Source organism: Haemorhous mexicanus, chromosome 19 (assembly GCF_027477595.1).
Source record: "Haemorhous mexicanus isolate bHaeMex1 chromosome 19, bHaeMex1.pri, whole genome shotgun sequence".
Taxonomy (NCBI): Eukaryota; Metazoa; Chordata; class Aves; order Passeriformes; family Fringillidae; genus Haemorhous; species Haemorhous mexicanus.
In genome coordinates, this window is record NC_082359.1 from 2,762,126 (window position 1) to 2,780,669 (window position 18,544).

General features: G+C 44.8%; 1 protein-coding gene across 1 annotated transcript in view; it reads right to left on the reverse strand.

The window, feature by feature from the left end:
- The window catches only part of UPB1 (beta-ureidopropionase 1), a 34,358-nt gene extending 20,285 nt beyond the window's left edge, over window positions 1-14,073 (reverse strand). Inside the window, exon 1 of the mRNA XM_059863712.1 lies at window positions 13,874-14,073. Within this exon, the coding sequence (XP_059719695.1) occupies window positions 13,874-13,947 (74 nt within the window). The 5' untranslated portion in view covers window positions 13,948-14,073. The remainder of the gene's footprint in view (window positions 1-13,873) is intronic.
- Between the last annotated feature and the right edge of the window lie 4,471 nt (window positions 14,074-18,544).

An 18,544-nucleotide genomic window follows, 5' to 3' on the forward strand; every position in this document is an offset into this window, starting at 1 on the left:
GGTCACATAACTGAACTTTTCTCTTTAAGTTCTATTCTTAGTGTGAACTTTCACTGACTTCTCTATTGGTGCCTTGTTTATTTGTAATTTAGTAAATTGTACTACATGTAGGAAATGGACTTCATGGCAATAAAACTGAAGCCCCTGAAAAGAATACTTAGGAACAGTGGAGACCTGAAAAAACAGAACATTTCCTGTGCACCGTATCAACCATCCTGCAACAAGGCAGTGAGGTCCAGACTGCAAGGATAGGAAATGACAAGCCTAGAATTACTAATAATGATGAAAGGAGACCAGGCTATTCCATAGGGACTGTGTGTATATAAAGGTATAACTCCAGCCAACACAATAAACCTTCAAAGCACGAAATGTTAATGTTGAGCAGGAAAGTAACCTAATAAAGGAAGATGCCTTCCATATCCCAGACAAAGCATATTAGAGGGCTTGGGTTTAAGTCTGAATGTTCTACCTCAGTCATTGCAATTATCTGTTAAGTAGGATGCTTGAATCCAGATCCCAGTTCTGATTCTGACTTCTTCAAACCTCTGTATTTAAACTTCTTCTCAGTTCTGCATTACCTGGACCAAGAAATTGTTTTGAGAAACAGCTGAAGCTTTTGGTATGAACCCAAACTGTAATAACTGATTTAGAGGAAAATAAGTATTTTATGGAACAGAAGCACTTCAAAATGAGGGAAAATTCCTGCAAAACAGTTCTGAAGTGCACATGCTTTTCATCTCCATTGCCCTCAGTCAGGGTGGTCCATAAAGTCGAGAAGTCAAGACCACACAGTGCAGTCTGTACAGAAACAGTTCTCGTGTGTTTCTGTGCTGAAACCCTGCACTGCACAGGCACCATCACAGAGCTCAACCTGGGCTTGGGTAGCACTGGTCCACAGCTCTGTGATGCAACTGTTCCCCAGAGTTCCTGTAAAACCCCACAATAGCACCCTGGCATTAGTCAGAAGCACCCTGGAGAATTAATTTAAGAGCCAAATATCTGGAGTTCAGGCTAAATTTGGGAAAGGCCCAAGAAAAGATTTAAACAAACAAACAAAGTCCTTCTGCTTTAGCCCGAGATAGGAGAAAAGGCTGCACAGCACCACAAACCAGTGCTCACAGGGAGGATTAGAGGCAGCATTTCTGTCTGTCCTTCCTGAGGCAGTAGGAGTATATGTGCTCCCTCTGAAACACCCAGCTTCTTACAAACCTTGCTATTGTCATCATGTGAATCATGTTTCTGACACTTTCTTTGCATGTCAGTCCTTGAAATTGGTCCCACAGAATTCCCCAGAGCAGCTAAATAGATTAATAACTCATGTCCCTAATCCAGTACCTGCCTCAGATACCCCCAGTGTCATGCTGCTGGTCATTAACACCCATCAAGGGATTTGGCTGGATGCAGATGTGTCCTGCAAGGGCACATGATGTTGGTGCTCTGGCTAAGCTTGCATTTTTAATGCTGCAATACCCTTTAAAATTATCTTCTACAATGTCCTCTTCCAGTGGCCACAAAATAAATTACTGAATTCTACTGCAATCAGGTCTTTACATTGCTTCACCTCCAATTCCAATTCCCTTGCTTCATGTGGAAATATAACACAATTATCTTGAAACACACCTGATTCAAAACATTTCAAGTTTAAGAGACAGGCAGTGAAGGGGAATTAGCATAATAGAAGTGTAGGAGAGGAGAAGTTCTAAAATATGAAGGGAAGATAAAACACAAGCTTCAGGCTCTTTAACACACAGCTAAAAGAAGGGAGTTGGTAACCTTCCTGTCTCTCTGCTTTGGTTTAAGGGTGCTGTGGTGCAGGAAAACCAAAATTCTCTGTTTTGAAGTCACTCCTTTGTACCATGACCTCTTGCTAATAACACTTAACTCTTTTGGGGCTTTTGGGGTTTGGGTTTTTTACAGACAAAGCTCTCTTCCTAATTCTACTTAAATCCTTACAAGCACTGTAATCAGTTTTAGAAAGGGGTTTGTATGCAAACTTAAGCCAAAGTGAAGTTGAGGATTTTGATATGGATGGAAAATTCCAGCCTGCATTTAGATTACCTGTCTTAACTGTGAACTCTGCATCAGCCATGGGTACAATCACCTATAGAGCAGCAGAGCCAAATTACAAACCTCATCTAGTTGGCTTTGTGTCCTCTGCTTTTGGCTTCCTGCTGTTCTGAAGGCTGGGTGAGGGGAAGTGGCTGAAAACTGAGGAAGTTTATTGTTGACAATACATTTTGTCTGCTCTCAGGCATGCTTGGGACCAAAGCAGTCCCCAGGCAGCCCCAAATCCGGGCAGTGAAATCTAAGTTTTTAGCACTCTCCCCTCCCTCCCACAGGAAAAGCCCAGCTCACAGTTTTCAGAGTTAATATATCTTTGGATGATCCCTTCTGTTAGTGCTGTTGTCTTTCTAGCTAGAAAGATTTTCCTTGATTGCTTTGACTGAATCACACCTGAAAATGTATCCTTAAAGCAGAAGAGATTTGCAAATTGGCTACCTGGCCAATTAAAAACTTCATCTTCCCCTGGAATATGGCTGTCTCCCTGGTGCACAGGAAGTGCATTAAAGAAGTAATAAAGACTCATAAAACACATTTAGTGATCTAACATTTAAGAGCAGAGTTCTTGTTCATTACTGTAACTTTCTGCTAAATTACCACCAACACGATTGCTCATGGGCTCAAAAGGTCAGTGTTATTTTTGCTGTTGAAATCATGGAGTCTGGGAAACAACTGTGTGTAAATTGCTGATAAACTGGAACAAAGACAGAAGAGCAAAACACTGAACATATAAGAATGCAAGTAAACCAGCAGGAAAGGAGGGGAGGGGAAGAATCTCACGGACAGTTTATTAAAAGAACAAAAGAATAAAATCTGGCGCATTTGTTTTCCACGGGTTCAGGAAGCCCAGTTTTAAGCACCTACTATAAATAGTGTTTTAGTCCTTCATCAAAGTGAGTAGTAGTCTATACCAAAATGAATGAATTTTAGGTATAATCTGGGATGAGGAAGATGTCCCTCTCCTCACAGGAGGAGAAAGATCTTTTGTTTCAATCCTTGCAGAAATTAGGTATTTCAAAGTGTAAGAGCCAGAGAGATGAGGAAGAGTCTGGAACGTGCCATTTCTATACTGCCCAATTCCTGTCAAGAATATTGTTAGATAATGGAATTAGCAAACATCTAATTTGGAATTGAGTGGTCTGATTTTGAGAAAGATGGGCTTGAATTTATCACAGGGCTAACTTCAAAATCCTCAAGGAGTTCCCCTCTGAGTGGAAGCTCTATGTGAATTGTATGAACTTTGGAAAAGCTTTTGATAGAGAGATCATATTGAAAGGAATGGCAGTTTGTTTGAAATTCTGAAAAGGACAATTTTCAGTCATTTAACCTTGCAGAAAGGATCTGATTGTAATGTAATCCCAAACAGCTACCTCAGAGCCATCCAAGTTAAAACCAAATGCAGAATAAAGGAGCCTTACATTGCTCTTAAGAGCAAAAAAGTAATTGAAAAATTATTTCATGCAAAAACCTGCAAATTGTTCAGGCGAGCCTATTAGATGGCCCCAAGACCCATTATCTTCTAGGTGAGAGCTTTGGCTAATAGCTTGGCCGGTGGCAAATTGCTGTGAAATGATTCAATACACTGCCCGGCTCTCAGTTGTATGATTTGGAGTTTGGTGGTATTCAAAGCAGCTCAACAAGGACCTTGAAGAGTTTCCAGAACTTGCCCATTGAACTGGACACCAAATGGGTAACTTTTAGGATAGGCACTGAATATTTTTCAGGCAGGTCAAAACCTGCACACAGCAGTCAACAGAGTGCTACATTAATCTTTAGTTTCACACTTGACAAGCACAAAACAAACAGCAACATCCACTACCAGTCAACACCTTGCTTTTGTGAGAAGGCATTCGTGCTGAGATTGAGGAAATTGCAGTAAGTCTCTCTCTCATAGAGGATGAGACCCTTCCCACAACTAGAATTATTAGGGAAAACAGGTTAGATCTCATATAGAGATCTTTATGCACTTTATAAAAGGACCTCCAGTGCAGGTTACATAGGTTGCCCCAAAGACAGAACTTTCTCTATATTAAATACTTCCTCATTATAGTCTCTCACCAAAGCCATTCAACTCACAGCTCCCACTGAAGGAACCAGACCCACAGAGTGATTTCAGTGGCAGGAAAGGCAAGAAAAACAGGAGCATCTGTGGGATCCATCTGCTGCACCTTGATGTGGGAGCACAATTTTGTGCTAAGAAGTGGCAAAGGTTTTCCAACCCTTACTGAATTTACCCAATGAGTTGATCCATACCCCTGACACCCAGACACATTGTCTCAGGATTTCAGAGGTTTTATACACAGGGACTGACACCAACACCCAGCCTGGAATCTTCTGCTTGAGAATAACCTGATCTGCTGTAGAATTTATTTCTGAGTAACATACTTTGTTCCACAGTGAGAATATCTGTGATATTACTGAGAATACGGGGCACTAACCAGAAGTAGTATCTCACTTGGACTGCAGATTTCACTGCAACCCAAATCAGTTGTTCTGTGTAAACAAGCCCTTTTTTCAGACAAGTGGGAAGACAACAAAACTTGCCATCTTTTAAGGACAACTCATGGAAGGGATGCTGGGAGGCCTCAACAGCACATTTGTGTAGCAAAGGCCAATATCTCTGGCTCACAGGAACATGTGAAATTGGGCAGACAGCTGCAGCTGCACTTGGCAAACAAACAGTAGGAACATAAGCTTGACACTCCAAATGGTGGTTATTGAACTGGTGTCTTCATGAACAGCCTAGATGCTGGCAAAAGAGCATGACGAAGACAAAACAGAAGTTTAATTAACAGGAAAGGAAAAATCTCCTAGATAAAAGGAAAAGAGCCATTTCTGAGCCAAGTGTTTAAAGGGTTCTCAGACCTTCCCAGGCCAAAGAGTTTCTGTGTGTAATGCTGACTTCCTTCCAGTTCTGTCTGTGCCAGAAATAACTCGCCAATGGAGTATATCTTATTAGTGTACCTTTTATCAAAGCCATTCCTGCACGGGAAAGTTATACTTGCTGCTGACATGCTGCTGGCACATGAGGAAGGAGGAAGGAGGAAGGTGCATTTATGAAGAGTGCAAGACATTCTACTCTCCTTCCTGAGCCCATACAGGTGTCTGTGGTCTTGTAATGGCACAAACCAAAAACTTCCAAACAAGACAGCACCTGTACACCAAGGGAAGAGGAGACCTGCAAGGATTGATTTGCGTCTGCAAGATTTGGGGAATTTTCAGCATCTTTTAAAGGCTTGTGAGCAGTTTATGTCACTGATACTGCCATTGGTGCCATGTTCCCAGGCACAGCAGAGGGAACCCAGAGTGATGGCAGTGATGCCTCTGGGGGTCACAGAGCAGCTGCAGTGTGGCAGCCGGGCTGTGCACACAGAGCAGACCCACGTGGGCCCCAGACACAGCGCGTCACTCGGCTTGAGCGCCGTGCAGGTCACTGGAACTTAAACTGGCTGGACAGAGATAAGGAGACAGGATGTGCTAGAAACACAAAGGCAGTAGAAAGAAGGAAGGGAAGAGATTGTGGATGATCTACTGGTGGAGATAATTTCCCTGCTGAGCAATAGTTACCATACCAACAATTTCTGAGCAAATTTCCAACAGTAACTGTAGGAAGATTCTTTGGCTTTGGGTATTTTTCTGTTTACCAGCTAGACTCCATATGAGACCTTTGGTCCAGCCTCACAGTGCAGAGTTCTGTGGGTCCTGAGGTGATGTCAGTACTAAATTTATAGCCCAAATATCATTAAGGATGGAATGTAGTCCTTTCCAGGAATGAGTGAGACACTCTTCCCACAGCCAAAGAGAGGGGCTTTTATCTCTTTCCTTCTACACACAGGCACCCTCCTGCCCCTCCCCACTGTGCTGCATGCATATAGCCATTTCCTGAAACATTTCAAATTTGTTTTCCTTAGGTTATTTGTGTCTACAGCCACCAGATGGTCTGTGTCAAAGCTGATATGTTCAACATATTATTCCATTATCCTATTAGGTTGAACATGTCCTTCCTCCCATGAGAGCTGTTAAGATATCACCCTTACAGAAAAGAGGCAGCTTTAGTCCCACTGTCACCTCCTTTCTCCTTGTAGCACACTATCCTCAGGATCCTATAGCACATAGCTAACATTTTAGACTATCTTGATTTTCAAGAAATAATATCTGGCCATTTAATATCCAGCTCCCTCAATGAACAAGCTGCACATATGTATCCTGTGTGATAAAAAAAGCTCTGAAGACTTGAAAAAGACAGTAATAATGCTTTCTTCTTTTCAAATAAAAATTTCCTATATTGTTTCATAGGACTCTATAATTTGAAATGGTCCTCCATCAAGATTCCCGTTATATTTCCAAAACTACTCTCTTGATCTTAAAAAGTCTTGGAAAACATCTGCAATTCAGGTCAGTGACATTTCAACTGAGGAAATGGTCACCTTTGGTTTTCCTCTGTGGGCTCCTCATGCCCCTGGGAATGGGAGAGCAGAAATTCCTGGCTGGTTTCCATGACCCCAAGGACTGAACTTTGCTTGAGGAGCCTTCCCAACCCCTGCAGCATCTACAACCAAGACAGCTTCTGTCAACAAAGATTATTCAAAAGATGCTGTTTCAGGCTGGTAGGGGCAGAAGGCAATGGGAGAAGAGAGAGAAAGAGGAAGAGAAAGCCTCACTGATGGGATGGAGTCAGCCAGCACACAAAGGAATAAGCCTACGTCAAAGAGACACTGGGTCTCCTGTGGGAATTCTTAATCACTAACAACAACATGAGCACTAGCTCTTGCTTTTCTCCAAGATGCAAGTCTGGGTGAGAAATACCCTGAACAAAGGACCCTTCATTTTACATACCAAAAATCAATGTTTTTGGAAAAAATGCATACCCCCCCCCCTTTATTTGCATGCCTGGAGATTTTTGCAATCTGTTCTCTCACCCTTTACATCCTCTGTTCCACAATGGGAAGCAGTCACAAGCATGTCACTCACAAATACGTTGACACAGTTCAGTTCCTCCTGGGCCTGGCATAATGACAGTCACCAGCGTCAGCTCAGTTCCAGGAACTGAATAAAATTAGATTTTTTTTTCAGAGCCTCCATCAAGCCAGGCTGTGCTCTGGGAAGCCCCTCTAGCACAGCCTCCTCCTTGTTAATCAGAAGGAGCAGTGAAGAACATCTATCTGCCTATCTACACCTCCACACTCCTCACCCTGACTCCACAGAGCATTAGCAGGCACTTCGGGCAGAGGTGAAGATGTGTGAGTAGGGTCCATAAAGCTCCTTCAAGAGCACCAAAATTCATATTTGTCCCAGGAGGAGACAGTGGTCACCTCAATTACTGTTGCATCCCCTTCAGCTATAGAGTTTTTATGATCTTGTAACACACAGGCTGTATGTTCTCCCAAGAGAGGTGGGCAGGTGAAAATTAACCAACATGCACCTAAAACACAGAAAGGTAATTAATAAATTGATATTAGGGCAAAATGGTAGAGGCTGTTATCAGTAGTTCCTATGGAAAGGGGCTGATGTGGCACCATTTAGGTGATGGCAGAGAAGCTCTGAGAGATGTTTTGGCTGAGGAGCTGTCCCTGTGAGCAGCAGTTCCCAACAGAGAGGAGCAGCAGTGGAACTGTTACTGAGGGATGGGACAACTGGGGAATGCCAGAGAGTGTCTTACATGTGCTGTAACTCAGACCATATCTAGTATCTCTTCTAATCCACAGGGGTACCATTTCTCATGCCCTTTCTTGCTGGATTGCTTTTTTCACCATAAATCCAGATGTTCAGGCTTTGGGAGGGAAGAGGCAATTACACTGAAGGGCTGCTCAGCATTGCAAAACAACATCCAGTTAGGCTGTGATCCTGAGGAATTGCAACACTTCAGAGATTCACTTGGACCTTGCATTGAGTGTACAGAAAAAAAGATACACTATCACATCTGCTGGTCTGTGCTTCTCTGGTCACCTTACGTGCCTAATTTCATATAAACCATTGCAGGTCTTCAAAGCTTCCTTCTAGCATTGTGTAATTTTCCACTGCAAGCAAGATCTCTTCAAAAACCAAACCACGGGGAAGCTCTGTATATACAAAGCTGCAGTTTTCAGTGGAAGCCTTCCCCAAGGATATAAGCATCTGAGTAGAAGGATTCCTCACTTCCTACAGGTACAAAGAATCATGCTCTAGTCATGTTGACTCACAAGATCTTGAATTACCAGTCCTAGACGAATGCTTACTTACAAAGCAATGATTTAGCAGAATAATAGAATATAAAGGTGAGAGGAGCAGCAGCATACAAATACTTTCTGTCTCACCACAGTTTCAAAATGTGCCCAGCCCCTGGAGCCACAGATTACTGGACAGAGGCTGGGAGCAGCAATAAGCGCTGCCTGCAAATGATATTCCTAAAGATTGTGCAATTTAACCCAGCCATTATGAAGATGGATGGATGCAGCCTGCACACATATTGCTGCCTACTCCACACAATGGCTGCAAATAGGCAGAGGGAGGGAAGGCATAGTGCAATTTACAAATAACTAATATGCCTGTGGCCTTTCTTCACCTTTCCATCTCCTTATGCATTAGACAAAATATTCATATCCCAGGCAATAACCCTTCCCAGTCCTGACCTCTGCATCCACCTCTTTCTTCCTGCCTCTGATTTGCCAGTGATTCAGCTTCCCTCATCCACATACTTGGCCAATAAGTATGTTCTCACTGGCTTTCATAAACTCAAACAAAACTTCTAAAATTACTACAATTTTGTCTTTTAGCTGCCTGCTTACAATTCACAGCTTCAATGTGGTCTGGATAAACTCAGATATATGATCAGATTGTTGCTTGATTTTCTTATTCCTTTGTCTTATTTCTATATCTCATTTTTTAATGCTATATTTTTTTTTAGCTTGTTTAATGCGTACAGCTGCTAACAAAGCAAGGGTCAAACTTAACAACAACAAGAAAGATACTTGAGGTAATTTCCTTTTTTAAATGTAGAAAACCATGTAATGCCCAGCCTCTCAGGATGATTTACTTTGCTTAACAATGAGCCCTTTGGGTTTATTGAACCTCCACATCTTGTGCATGCAGGGTCATGTTTGCAGTTTAACCAAGGTGAAGAAAAATAGCACTTTTATTAGTTGCCAGGCCAGTGAACAATCACAGCCAGAAAACCTTGTTGCTTCTGTCCACAGTTGCTCATCCTTCAGGGGCACCTGAACTAAGTGCAATACCATAACAAAGAATTATGTTACAGTCAAGAAACACAGGAATGTCTTCCTGAGCACAATTCCTGAATGTGGTCTGCAAAAAGAGAGTCCTGAGGGGACAAAAAAACCCCACAAAACAAGCAAACAAAGGGGAAGACCCTCCAAAAGCAAAAAGAGGCCTCATAAACATGAAGTGAGAAGCCACACAAGTCCAAGGCAAAGGGAAGGGCTGCCCCCCAACTTGCTGCTGTTGTCTGGCAAGGCACTACCCAGTTCAAACAGCCAGAATGTTTTCTATCTTCACCCAAACAAATAATGACCAGGGTTAATAAGCTTAATAATCACAACATTCAGAGTAATTTAGAGGCACTCTTGCTCTTAAATTGCTTAATTGCTTTTAAAAATCCTTTGTGGTTGCCCCATTCCCCCTTGACTTCTTGGCACCTCCCTAAGGGCCTTAGTCTTGATGCTGAGTCAAGTCATGTGTCCTGGTCTGAGTCTCCATCATTCTCTCCTTTAAGAGTAAAGAAACCTGCTTGAAATTAACCATCAGAGAAGTCCATAGAAGAAGCTGCTTTACAGACCTGAGATTTCTACCCCAAATTGTGTCACCATTGAGACAGGCACAATACACAGAGGATCACTGTACAATTTCAGAAGGCTTCAACCTGTACAGAGCAACACCACGTCACTTCAGAAGGCTGCAAGCATCTGCCCATCAAGTTCTTTAGCTCATCCTTTTATGCCCTTCATTATTCATGCATTGCACCTGTGTGCCCTCTGTTCCCTTTGGTGATTGGTCAGTGCACTGGGCACTCCATGTCTCTCTGCTGTCAGTGCTGGTCACCTGCTTTTCACAGCTGCAGCCCATTAGAGATGAGGCTCAGCCACAACCCCAATTCCTATTACCAATTACCTACCCCAACCCCATCACCAAAAACTGTGTGCCTACAAAATTGAACAGGCTTTTATTTCCTCTTGTCTCACGCAGGATGACACATCACAGGTATCACCTCCTCAGGAAAAACCACTTGCATGAGTGTCCCCCAGTCCAGTCCATCCTCAAAAGTGACACATCCATCCCTTCTCGTTGGGATATTTCTCTCAGTCCAAACCTGAATTCAGTCACACACATGCTGTGAGCCACACTGGGCCTTGCATATAAGCAGCAATAAGTGTATTTGATGGGTCCTTTACAGAGCCATCTGCAGACCAAACAGCTTCCAGTGTTTATCTCCAGCCCGGCAAATCATTTAATCTGAGCAGGGAGCAGATTAGCCAGGAACCTGAAAGACCACAGACAGCAGAGGGAGCACTCACTGCTCCGGTCCTCAGCTCGAGCATCCTGTGCGAGTTCATCAACGCAAAACAAAAGTAAAAATGACGCCCGGTGGCCACCTGGAAAAACGGAGGTACCGATTTACACATGCTGCACTTCCGGTTCGAATGCTGATGAATTATTAGACCAAGTTATTGCCCAAATCAGGTGCTAAAGAAGGGCTGTGTTTTGGAGGATGTTTCCCCTGCTGCGCTGCACCAAGCACACAGCGATCACAGCACACGGTTAGTCCCGATTCTAGTTTGTATCTAGGGTTTCACTGACATGTGGAGATGGAAATGTGGTCTGGACTGGACTGCTGGAGCCCCACGTTTGATCCCACCTTTCCTGCCGTGCTACTGGAATTTCCTGTGAAGGCTCCATCCCACCAGATCCCAGCCTCTGACTGTCCAAAGTGGAGGCAACACTGAGCTCCCCCACTAGGTGTAGAGACCTCTCATGGCAGTCACTAGAGATGAATCATCTTGTGAGCTGAATCCCATCAGTGTAGCGGCTGAAACATTCCTGTAAGTACCAAACATTAGGCAGCTAAAAAAATAAACAGTCAGGGGTTAAATGTCAACTTTACACCATTGAAATGCAGGGCAGATGCTTCCTAGTCTGTTTACTGGCACGTTACAGGTGGGTTCTTGTCAGCAGTTCTGTCAATCCAGGCTTTCTAGAGGTGTGAGGAAAAACCTCAATCTCTGGGGTGCAGAAATCACCTTTTCCCCATCATGTGCTTCCCAAGGTGTAGGAACAGCAATTGCCTCTACTTGGCAAATCAGAGTTATTCAGATAAAAGACAAGACCTTTAGACAAACCTTCCTGCCCCCCAGCAAGCAAAAGGAAATGCTGTAAATAAGTGGAAAGGCTCAATGCTGCCACTATTTCCTGACTCCCAGCACCAAATGAGAGCACTGGGGTCTGTGATCAGGGAGAATATTCCTGATGAGAAACTCTCTGCAGCCTTTTGGAAATTTCTCATCAAAAGGGCCCCATTTGTACACCCACCTCAGCCTCTGACCTGCTTTCTCCCAATGATGCTATTCTTTTCTCCCTCTTCCCTTCTTGCTGCTATTTGGCACACACAAATATCAGGGAATCAGCTAGTATATCCTTGGATGCCAGTGTGGAGAGGTATGGCCAACCTTAGGGCCTCTGCCTGACACACCACAGCGTGCAGCTTTTCAGGAAGCAGGAGAGCATGAGGCAGAGGAGAAGAAACCAACAAAGAAACAAAAAGCTAAAAATGGAAAAAGTGCAGAACAGGTTCACAAGATTAAATGAAAAAGAAAAAAAGTGAGGAAGAGTGCAACCACCTTCAAAACAAACAACACAGGCAGAAGTTCAGGAGCATAGAGAGAGACAACACATTTGAATTTATTGGAACAATAAATTTTTTCCTATTCATCCCATCAGCCAGCATGCCAGCCATGCAGAGTCAGCTTCAATTACCTTACCTCAGGAATATTCATTACAGGAAGATGGCCTGAGTGTATCAAATTAGTGCCTTTAGAAAGCCCCTTCAGGAAACATCCACATGCCCCTTATTCAGTTAGCAGGAGGGATGGAGTAGGAATGCCCAGCTGAGAAGGGGATTTTATGCAAACATGGGACTGATGGACTGACAGGGACATGTCCTGACTGTCCCTGGTGCAGCCTCTCAATTGCTTTTGTGCACAAGAACCATCATATTTTAGAGTTGAAAAAATTCTAATCTTGGATGGAAAGTACTGGGATGAACAACTGGGCCTGGAGGTACCCACAGGGGACATCCCCTTTTAATCTACATAAAGAGACCAAGGCTGATGAGCATCAGATGCCTTTGGAAGGTGTTTTAACCTCAGAGTTTTGATATGAACTTATGACATTGAAACAGGCAGCCAAGTCACTTGGAGCAACAACAAAGACAATACCAGTCCAAAATGCTCCCCCTGTAACTGGGGCTGGGGAAAGGTGAGATTTCCATGTGCAATACACAAAGGTCTCAGATGCCACAAAATCTACCAGTCATCTATTGAAACAGCCCCTGATACATTGGTGCAAGCCTTCAGCACATTTCCTAAAGTGCTGAACAGAGATCTCAGAGGACATAGCCACAGACTAATGCCTCTTTCAGGGACATGGTGTCTCACAGAAATGTCCCATTCTTCTGCTTTTGTTGCCCCAGGGAAATAGGATGTAACATGCTGCCAACAGCTGCGAGCAAACAAGATTGTCCACATGGCAGCTGTAAGGCAATGGGACTGAGAAGAGATAAATTTCTGTCTCTGACAGTAGCTAATGGGCTCCAGGCAGACTGGCAGCTGCAAAGCACCCAGTGCCCTGCTCCGGTTCTGCTGACCAGGCACCTCTGGGGCTGTACTTTGAGCTGGTGAAGAAAAGAGGCAGAACAAGTCTGCTTCCGTCTATTTTTATACTGCAGATCCATCTGCTTCTCTCTACAGCTGGCAAGGCCTGGAGCTCAGTTTAGATCCTCCCAACAAAAGCCTCTTTATGAGGCATGGGAATCCCCCAGCACTATCAACACCATTTGGACTGGATTGCCCAGGCATGGGCTATTTTGGGCACCACAGGTGGTTTCTCCATCTCACTGAGCACAGGGATGGAGGCAGCAGATGCCTCACCGCAGTACTGCTCTGCCATTCCACCAGGGGTAAACTGAGCAGTGTGAAGGCTCTGATGAGCCCATTGGATCTCGGGGGATGGGACACAAAGGGAAGAGTTCAGGATATGGGTTTCACAGGTGAGACAGAGCAGAATTTCCATCAACCCCGAGACTGAGAACTGAGCAGAGCTGATCAGTCTCTGCCCTGGAGCAAAGCCCTAATTCACCCCATATCTAGACCCAAGATCTTCATTCCACAGACCCCATACCCTGGAAAGCAACCCCTGCTCTGTCTGGGCAAAGCAGAAAATTCCTTTACTCTCCTCTCCCCTCTGTCCAGGCAGTAACCCCTTCCTTTGTGCTGAGGTTCAACATCTGTTTGCTCCTGTTGGAGAGAGCTCCAAGCTCTGGGTTTCCCCTCAACACACAAGCATCACAAAGCTCTCCCAGCCTCTCCTTTCTCTGTTATCTTATTGAATGGATGATATTTCCTGTGTTTATTTTTCTTGTCTACTTAGCTGGCCTGGAGGGTCTCACCTGCTGGAAAACTGCCATTACTTCTCTATCTGCAACACTGGCCAAGGGTTAGCAAAAAAAAAAGGGTTTTAGGTCACTTCTAGTTTTCTTGGAATGCCTGACTACCAGCAGAGGCCAAAGGCCACAGATGCTGAGGGGAGCAGGTTCCTGTGTCCTTACCTGGAAATTGACATCAGCAGATGCATTTCTTTAGGAAGAAGAACAGGGACACATTTCACAGCACTGGGATTCATCTGGCACGGAGAGAACACAGCCACCTGGAAAACACTGAATTCATGGTTCTGTCCTCAAGGACCTCCCTTTGGAGACTGTGAACGTGTCTGTGCAGCAGACAGAGCACAGCTCTTCCAAGACCTGACTGACACACAGGCTTCAGTGTTCTGTGTTAGCCACATGTCACTGACATCCTGAGCCCAGGACGCAGCCTCATGCTTTTGATGGGAAGAAAGCATTAAACTCTCCCAGAGAGGACTGTATGTCCCACACAGTGTTTCCAAATCAAATGCTGATGGAAAGATCCTCCTGCAAGGGAATGAGGGACTTCTGTTAGCATAGAGAGCACGTCTTCTCCAGCCACACAAGGAAAATCTACAGGAACACAGGTGCTGCAGTCCCTGAAAGTGCAGGTAGTTCTGAACCATGGAAAGGCACAGGTGACCCCTACATCTTGGATAAACTTCTTGTGCATTAGGTCTGGTGTGTGGCAGGAAAGAAAGGATCATCTGCAAACACAGAATTTAGGATGGGAGAGAAACTGCTTGGGAAGAGAGTGCTTAGAGAAAGCAAGCTAGAAGTGATTCTGATCAAAAGACTTGATTCCTATGCATTGGCTCAATCCATAAGGAATAGGGGATCTTGGGTTTAATTTTGTTGTAGATGAATGCTAGCTGGGTTAGTTCAGCAGACTGGAAGGCCTCAGTGCAAGTTAGGGATATTATTGTGTATTTCCTCTGGAAGGAAACCAAAATGCTGTTTCTCATGACTTCAGAAAGGACACAGCTGTAGAACAAGCAGCTGAATCTCAGCTTTACTCGTGGCATTGAGTTACCGATGGTGGGAGAAAAGACTATTTCTGTTTTTCCAATGCAACCTTTAGCATTTTGATCCTTCTGGAATTAGAGGAGGATCTTGAGGAGGGTCTGAGATTTTTTTTTTTTTTTTTGTCTCCACCCTATTCTGTTAGTGCTTTTGGCATGGATATAAAGAAAGGCAGGAAACACTTGGAATACTGGACTGCTCCCAAATGGCAGGCACCTCAGAAACGAGGCAGTCAGCTGTCCTTTAAGGTGCTGGGTGCCACGTAGCCCAGCACCCCTGTACTGCTGTTGAGTGCTCTCCTCTCGAGGCTCTGCCTTTCAATCAGTCACAATCCTTTTGAATTAACTGCAGCTGTCCCCCAGGAGCCTCTCTGGGACTGGGAATGCAAACATTAGCCTTCTTCTCCCCAAAGTCTTTTGGATCTGCAGAATAACTTCACAATTGGATGTGTTACCAGTACAGAACAGCTTCAAGTCAGCAGCACAATCTTCAGTTGCCAGCAAGGAGCCTTGTGTATCTCAGGGCTGGATCAGGAAACCTGTGATTGCTCACAATCACATTAACAGAGAAGACAGGATGTCAGGGAGTCACTCGGCAAGTCTCAGAGCTACCATTCCTGTCACCTGTGAAACCAGTCAAATCCTCTGGATGATGGAATGGTTTAATATCACAGGATCCAGTGTGTGTGGCAGGGCTGCTCAAGACATTAACACAGGAAGCAATATTGTTCAATGTTGACTTAACTGCCTGGCAGGTTATACAGTGATGTGGAAGGATGGGAGCCTGCCTGGGCCCAGGACTCACAGCACTGCAAACAGCATTTCTCCTTGGCAGGACTCTTTTTTCTACAGCTCAGTGGTAAAAGCTTGTATGAGCAAGGAGTGAAAACGGCCTTCACCCAGCCTGGCTGGGCCCAGCACACCTGTCCACAGGAGGCTTCAGCATCTGCCACTGCTCAGCCCTTCCACCTCCAAAATAGGAACTTGGCAATCAGAGCCAACAGAGTGCATTGCTAAGCAGAACGTTCTGCCGAGTCCCAACACCAGGACTGTGTGTTATAGGGCACTTGCCAATTCCTGAGTCAACTTTATTTATTATACACAAGAAAGGTCATGACGAATCTCAAAAGATAAAATCTGTGTCTGTCAAGTCACCTTCCTTATTTTCATTGGCCCAGACCCTCACGTTCCACACCAACAATAACAGGACATGGGTTCAGGAGGCACCATGAGTGCAGCTTACCCTGAGATGGCCCAGGCTTGTTTTGCATTCTTCATAGAACTGATCCAGGCTGCTCAACTCTCTTTATTAGGAGGTGGTTTTTTTCCTGGATGCAATCATCACACTGCCCAAGAGCCTTGTATCCATGGAAATCCCAAAGAACAGGCACAATCTTTCACAGCCCAGATGATGCCAAGTACCCAAATGATGCAGCTGCAAGTTCTCCAGCAACATGAAGTACCCAAGATATGCTTAACTCCCAGTTAGAAGAAATATCCTGGACCAATACCAGCCCAAAAAACATCCCCATGATCTCATCAACAGCTGAAGCAGCAAGATACACCACACACATAGCTTTCTTCTTTGTCATCATGAGCTGTTACCTAGGAAAGACAAAAGATGGGAGCTGCCTCAGATTCTGGGTAAATCCTTGGCTAAACCCGTTCAATTGCAGCTCCACTGCTGTCAGTGTCCAAGCTAGCAGGTTTAAAGACTTCCCTGGGATCTGTAGAAGTTGCAGTCACCTCTCTGGATTGCAGAACACTCCCAGAAACCACAGTCTTTGCTTTGGAGTTCAACAGGGTAACAGTCTTGGACCACACATTATGGATCTGCACTCCACATAACCTCATCTTTGTACAGCTTACTCTGAACTTGCAGATGGAAAGTACTTTTCCCACTCCTTGCCTTTCACCTGCTGAAAAATCACCACGCTGCTCTCAGACCCAAACTTGGTTTACATTACTTTCTCTGATGTGTTGCAAGGACTCTAATTGCTGAAATGAAATTCTGATTTTCTGACAGCACTTTCCTGACACTGCAGGATCTTAGCAGTGACTGCTGCAGTCCCAAAGCAAAGAAATGACTGCATCTTACAGCCAAAACTCCTCCAACAACTCCACCCACTGCGTCATTTCTGAGGAAACATCTCCAATATCCAGAGATGCCCCTCTCTGTTGTCTGAACACTGAAGAGGAGATTGGGAATTTATGGAGGAACACAGGTCCACTTCCTATTCAGCGAGACTCCAACCTGCAGTGAATCACATCATCTAACCTGAGGAGCTCATTTGTGGCATCAGAGAAGTGGATTCCTCTCAGGGTCACTCGGAGCTGGCAAAAGTCTGTCTCCTTCCCGTGAATGAACACACAGAGAATTCTTTTCTCACATGGTCATAGTCAAATGCAAGACTGAAGGAATCTTTCCTGTGAAAGTAAATTGTGAGGTCCACAGGGCCTCAGAGGAGGTGCTCAGAGCTTTTTAACTACCTGGAACTTATTGAAACACATGCAGACACTTGTGTGTATTATGCTTAGCAGCAAAGCCTTCCTGTTTGGGGGCAAAAGTGACAAAGAAGATTGTGCTGCTTTGAATACTGTGAAAAGCTCTTTAGAGCCAAAATCATTATTTCCCATTTGTAGGGCAAACCTGCTAATCCTCCACAGTCCCATCCTACTTCATCACTCAGAAATGTCATCAGTTCCCCAGAGCTGCAGCCAGCTCTTGTCTACAGCAAAAGCCCTGCAGAGTCTAATTGCTCAGGGGGTCTGAGCCAAGGTGTGGATCTCTGAGCAGAGATTTCTGATCAGGCCAATTGTGCTGTTAAACTGGGAGCTCTCTCTGTTCTTCCAAGTTCTCTTTCTTAGGCACAGCATTGTTCCTGCTGGGCTCCTGCAGACGTCCATTGTTCTGAAGCTCCCGGCCTCTGATGTTGCAGAACAAAACGCTCAGTGTTTGTGAAAGGAGGGAAAATCAAAAAGCTGTTCAGTTCCACACTTGGTTGAACAGCTTGGGCAGTTGGCTCGGGCAGAGCACCAGGACTGCAGAGCACCAGGGTGCCAGCAGCTCTCCACAAACTGGGGCCTCCCGTGAGGAGCACAGCTGCAAAGTGACCCAGAAAAGAGAATGACTGGTGGTTGATGGCTATCTGGTGAACTTTCATTTCAGAATCTCCTAATTTCAAGTGCTTCTGCACTGAACAGACTTCTATGAACTTCCTTAGGCATACATTTAGTAGCTGCCCAGTGGAAGAAGCTGGAAATTACTTCTGCTTCAGCATTGCTCAGATTTGACAGGAGAAACACCACAGCAGCATCTAGATTTCCTGCCTCCATTTCCAGACTAATTTGGCTGGCAGGAACTGGGCAGAAGTCTGAAAGGGTGATGGTCTGAGGTGCCCCCAGCAGGGCCACATGGAAGGAGAGCCAGCAGGGTGGGATGGCCCAGTCACAGCTGGCAAAGCTGTTGCATGGTGCAGTTATGGACCCTCAGGTCCTGCTGTGGAACACCCCCTTCCTGCCAGGGCAGTGGTTTGGGTGAAAACAGCTCTGCTTTGTGTTCCATACACAGCTGTGAAGGATTTCTGCTGCCACGATGGGAGAAGTCTTCCAGTCCATGTGGGTCTCTCACTTTAGTCCATGCTAATCTCTGCTGTGAAAGCCCAGGCAGCACCAGGGAGAGAGCTCTCCAGAAGGATCAATCAATGGAGAAAGCTAACAACATAATAAAAAAATACTTGCACACAAGATCCAGCCAGCCGGATCTTCCTGGGACAAAGGCACTCACACTGTC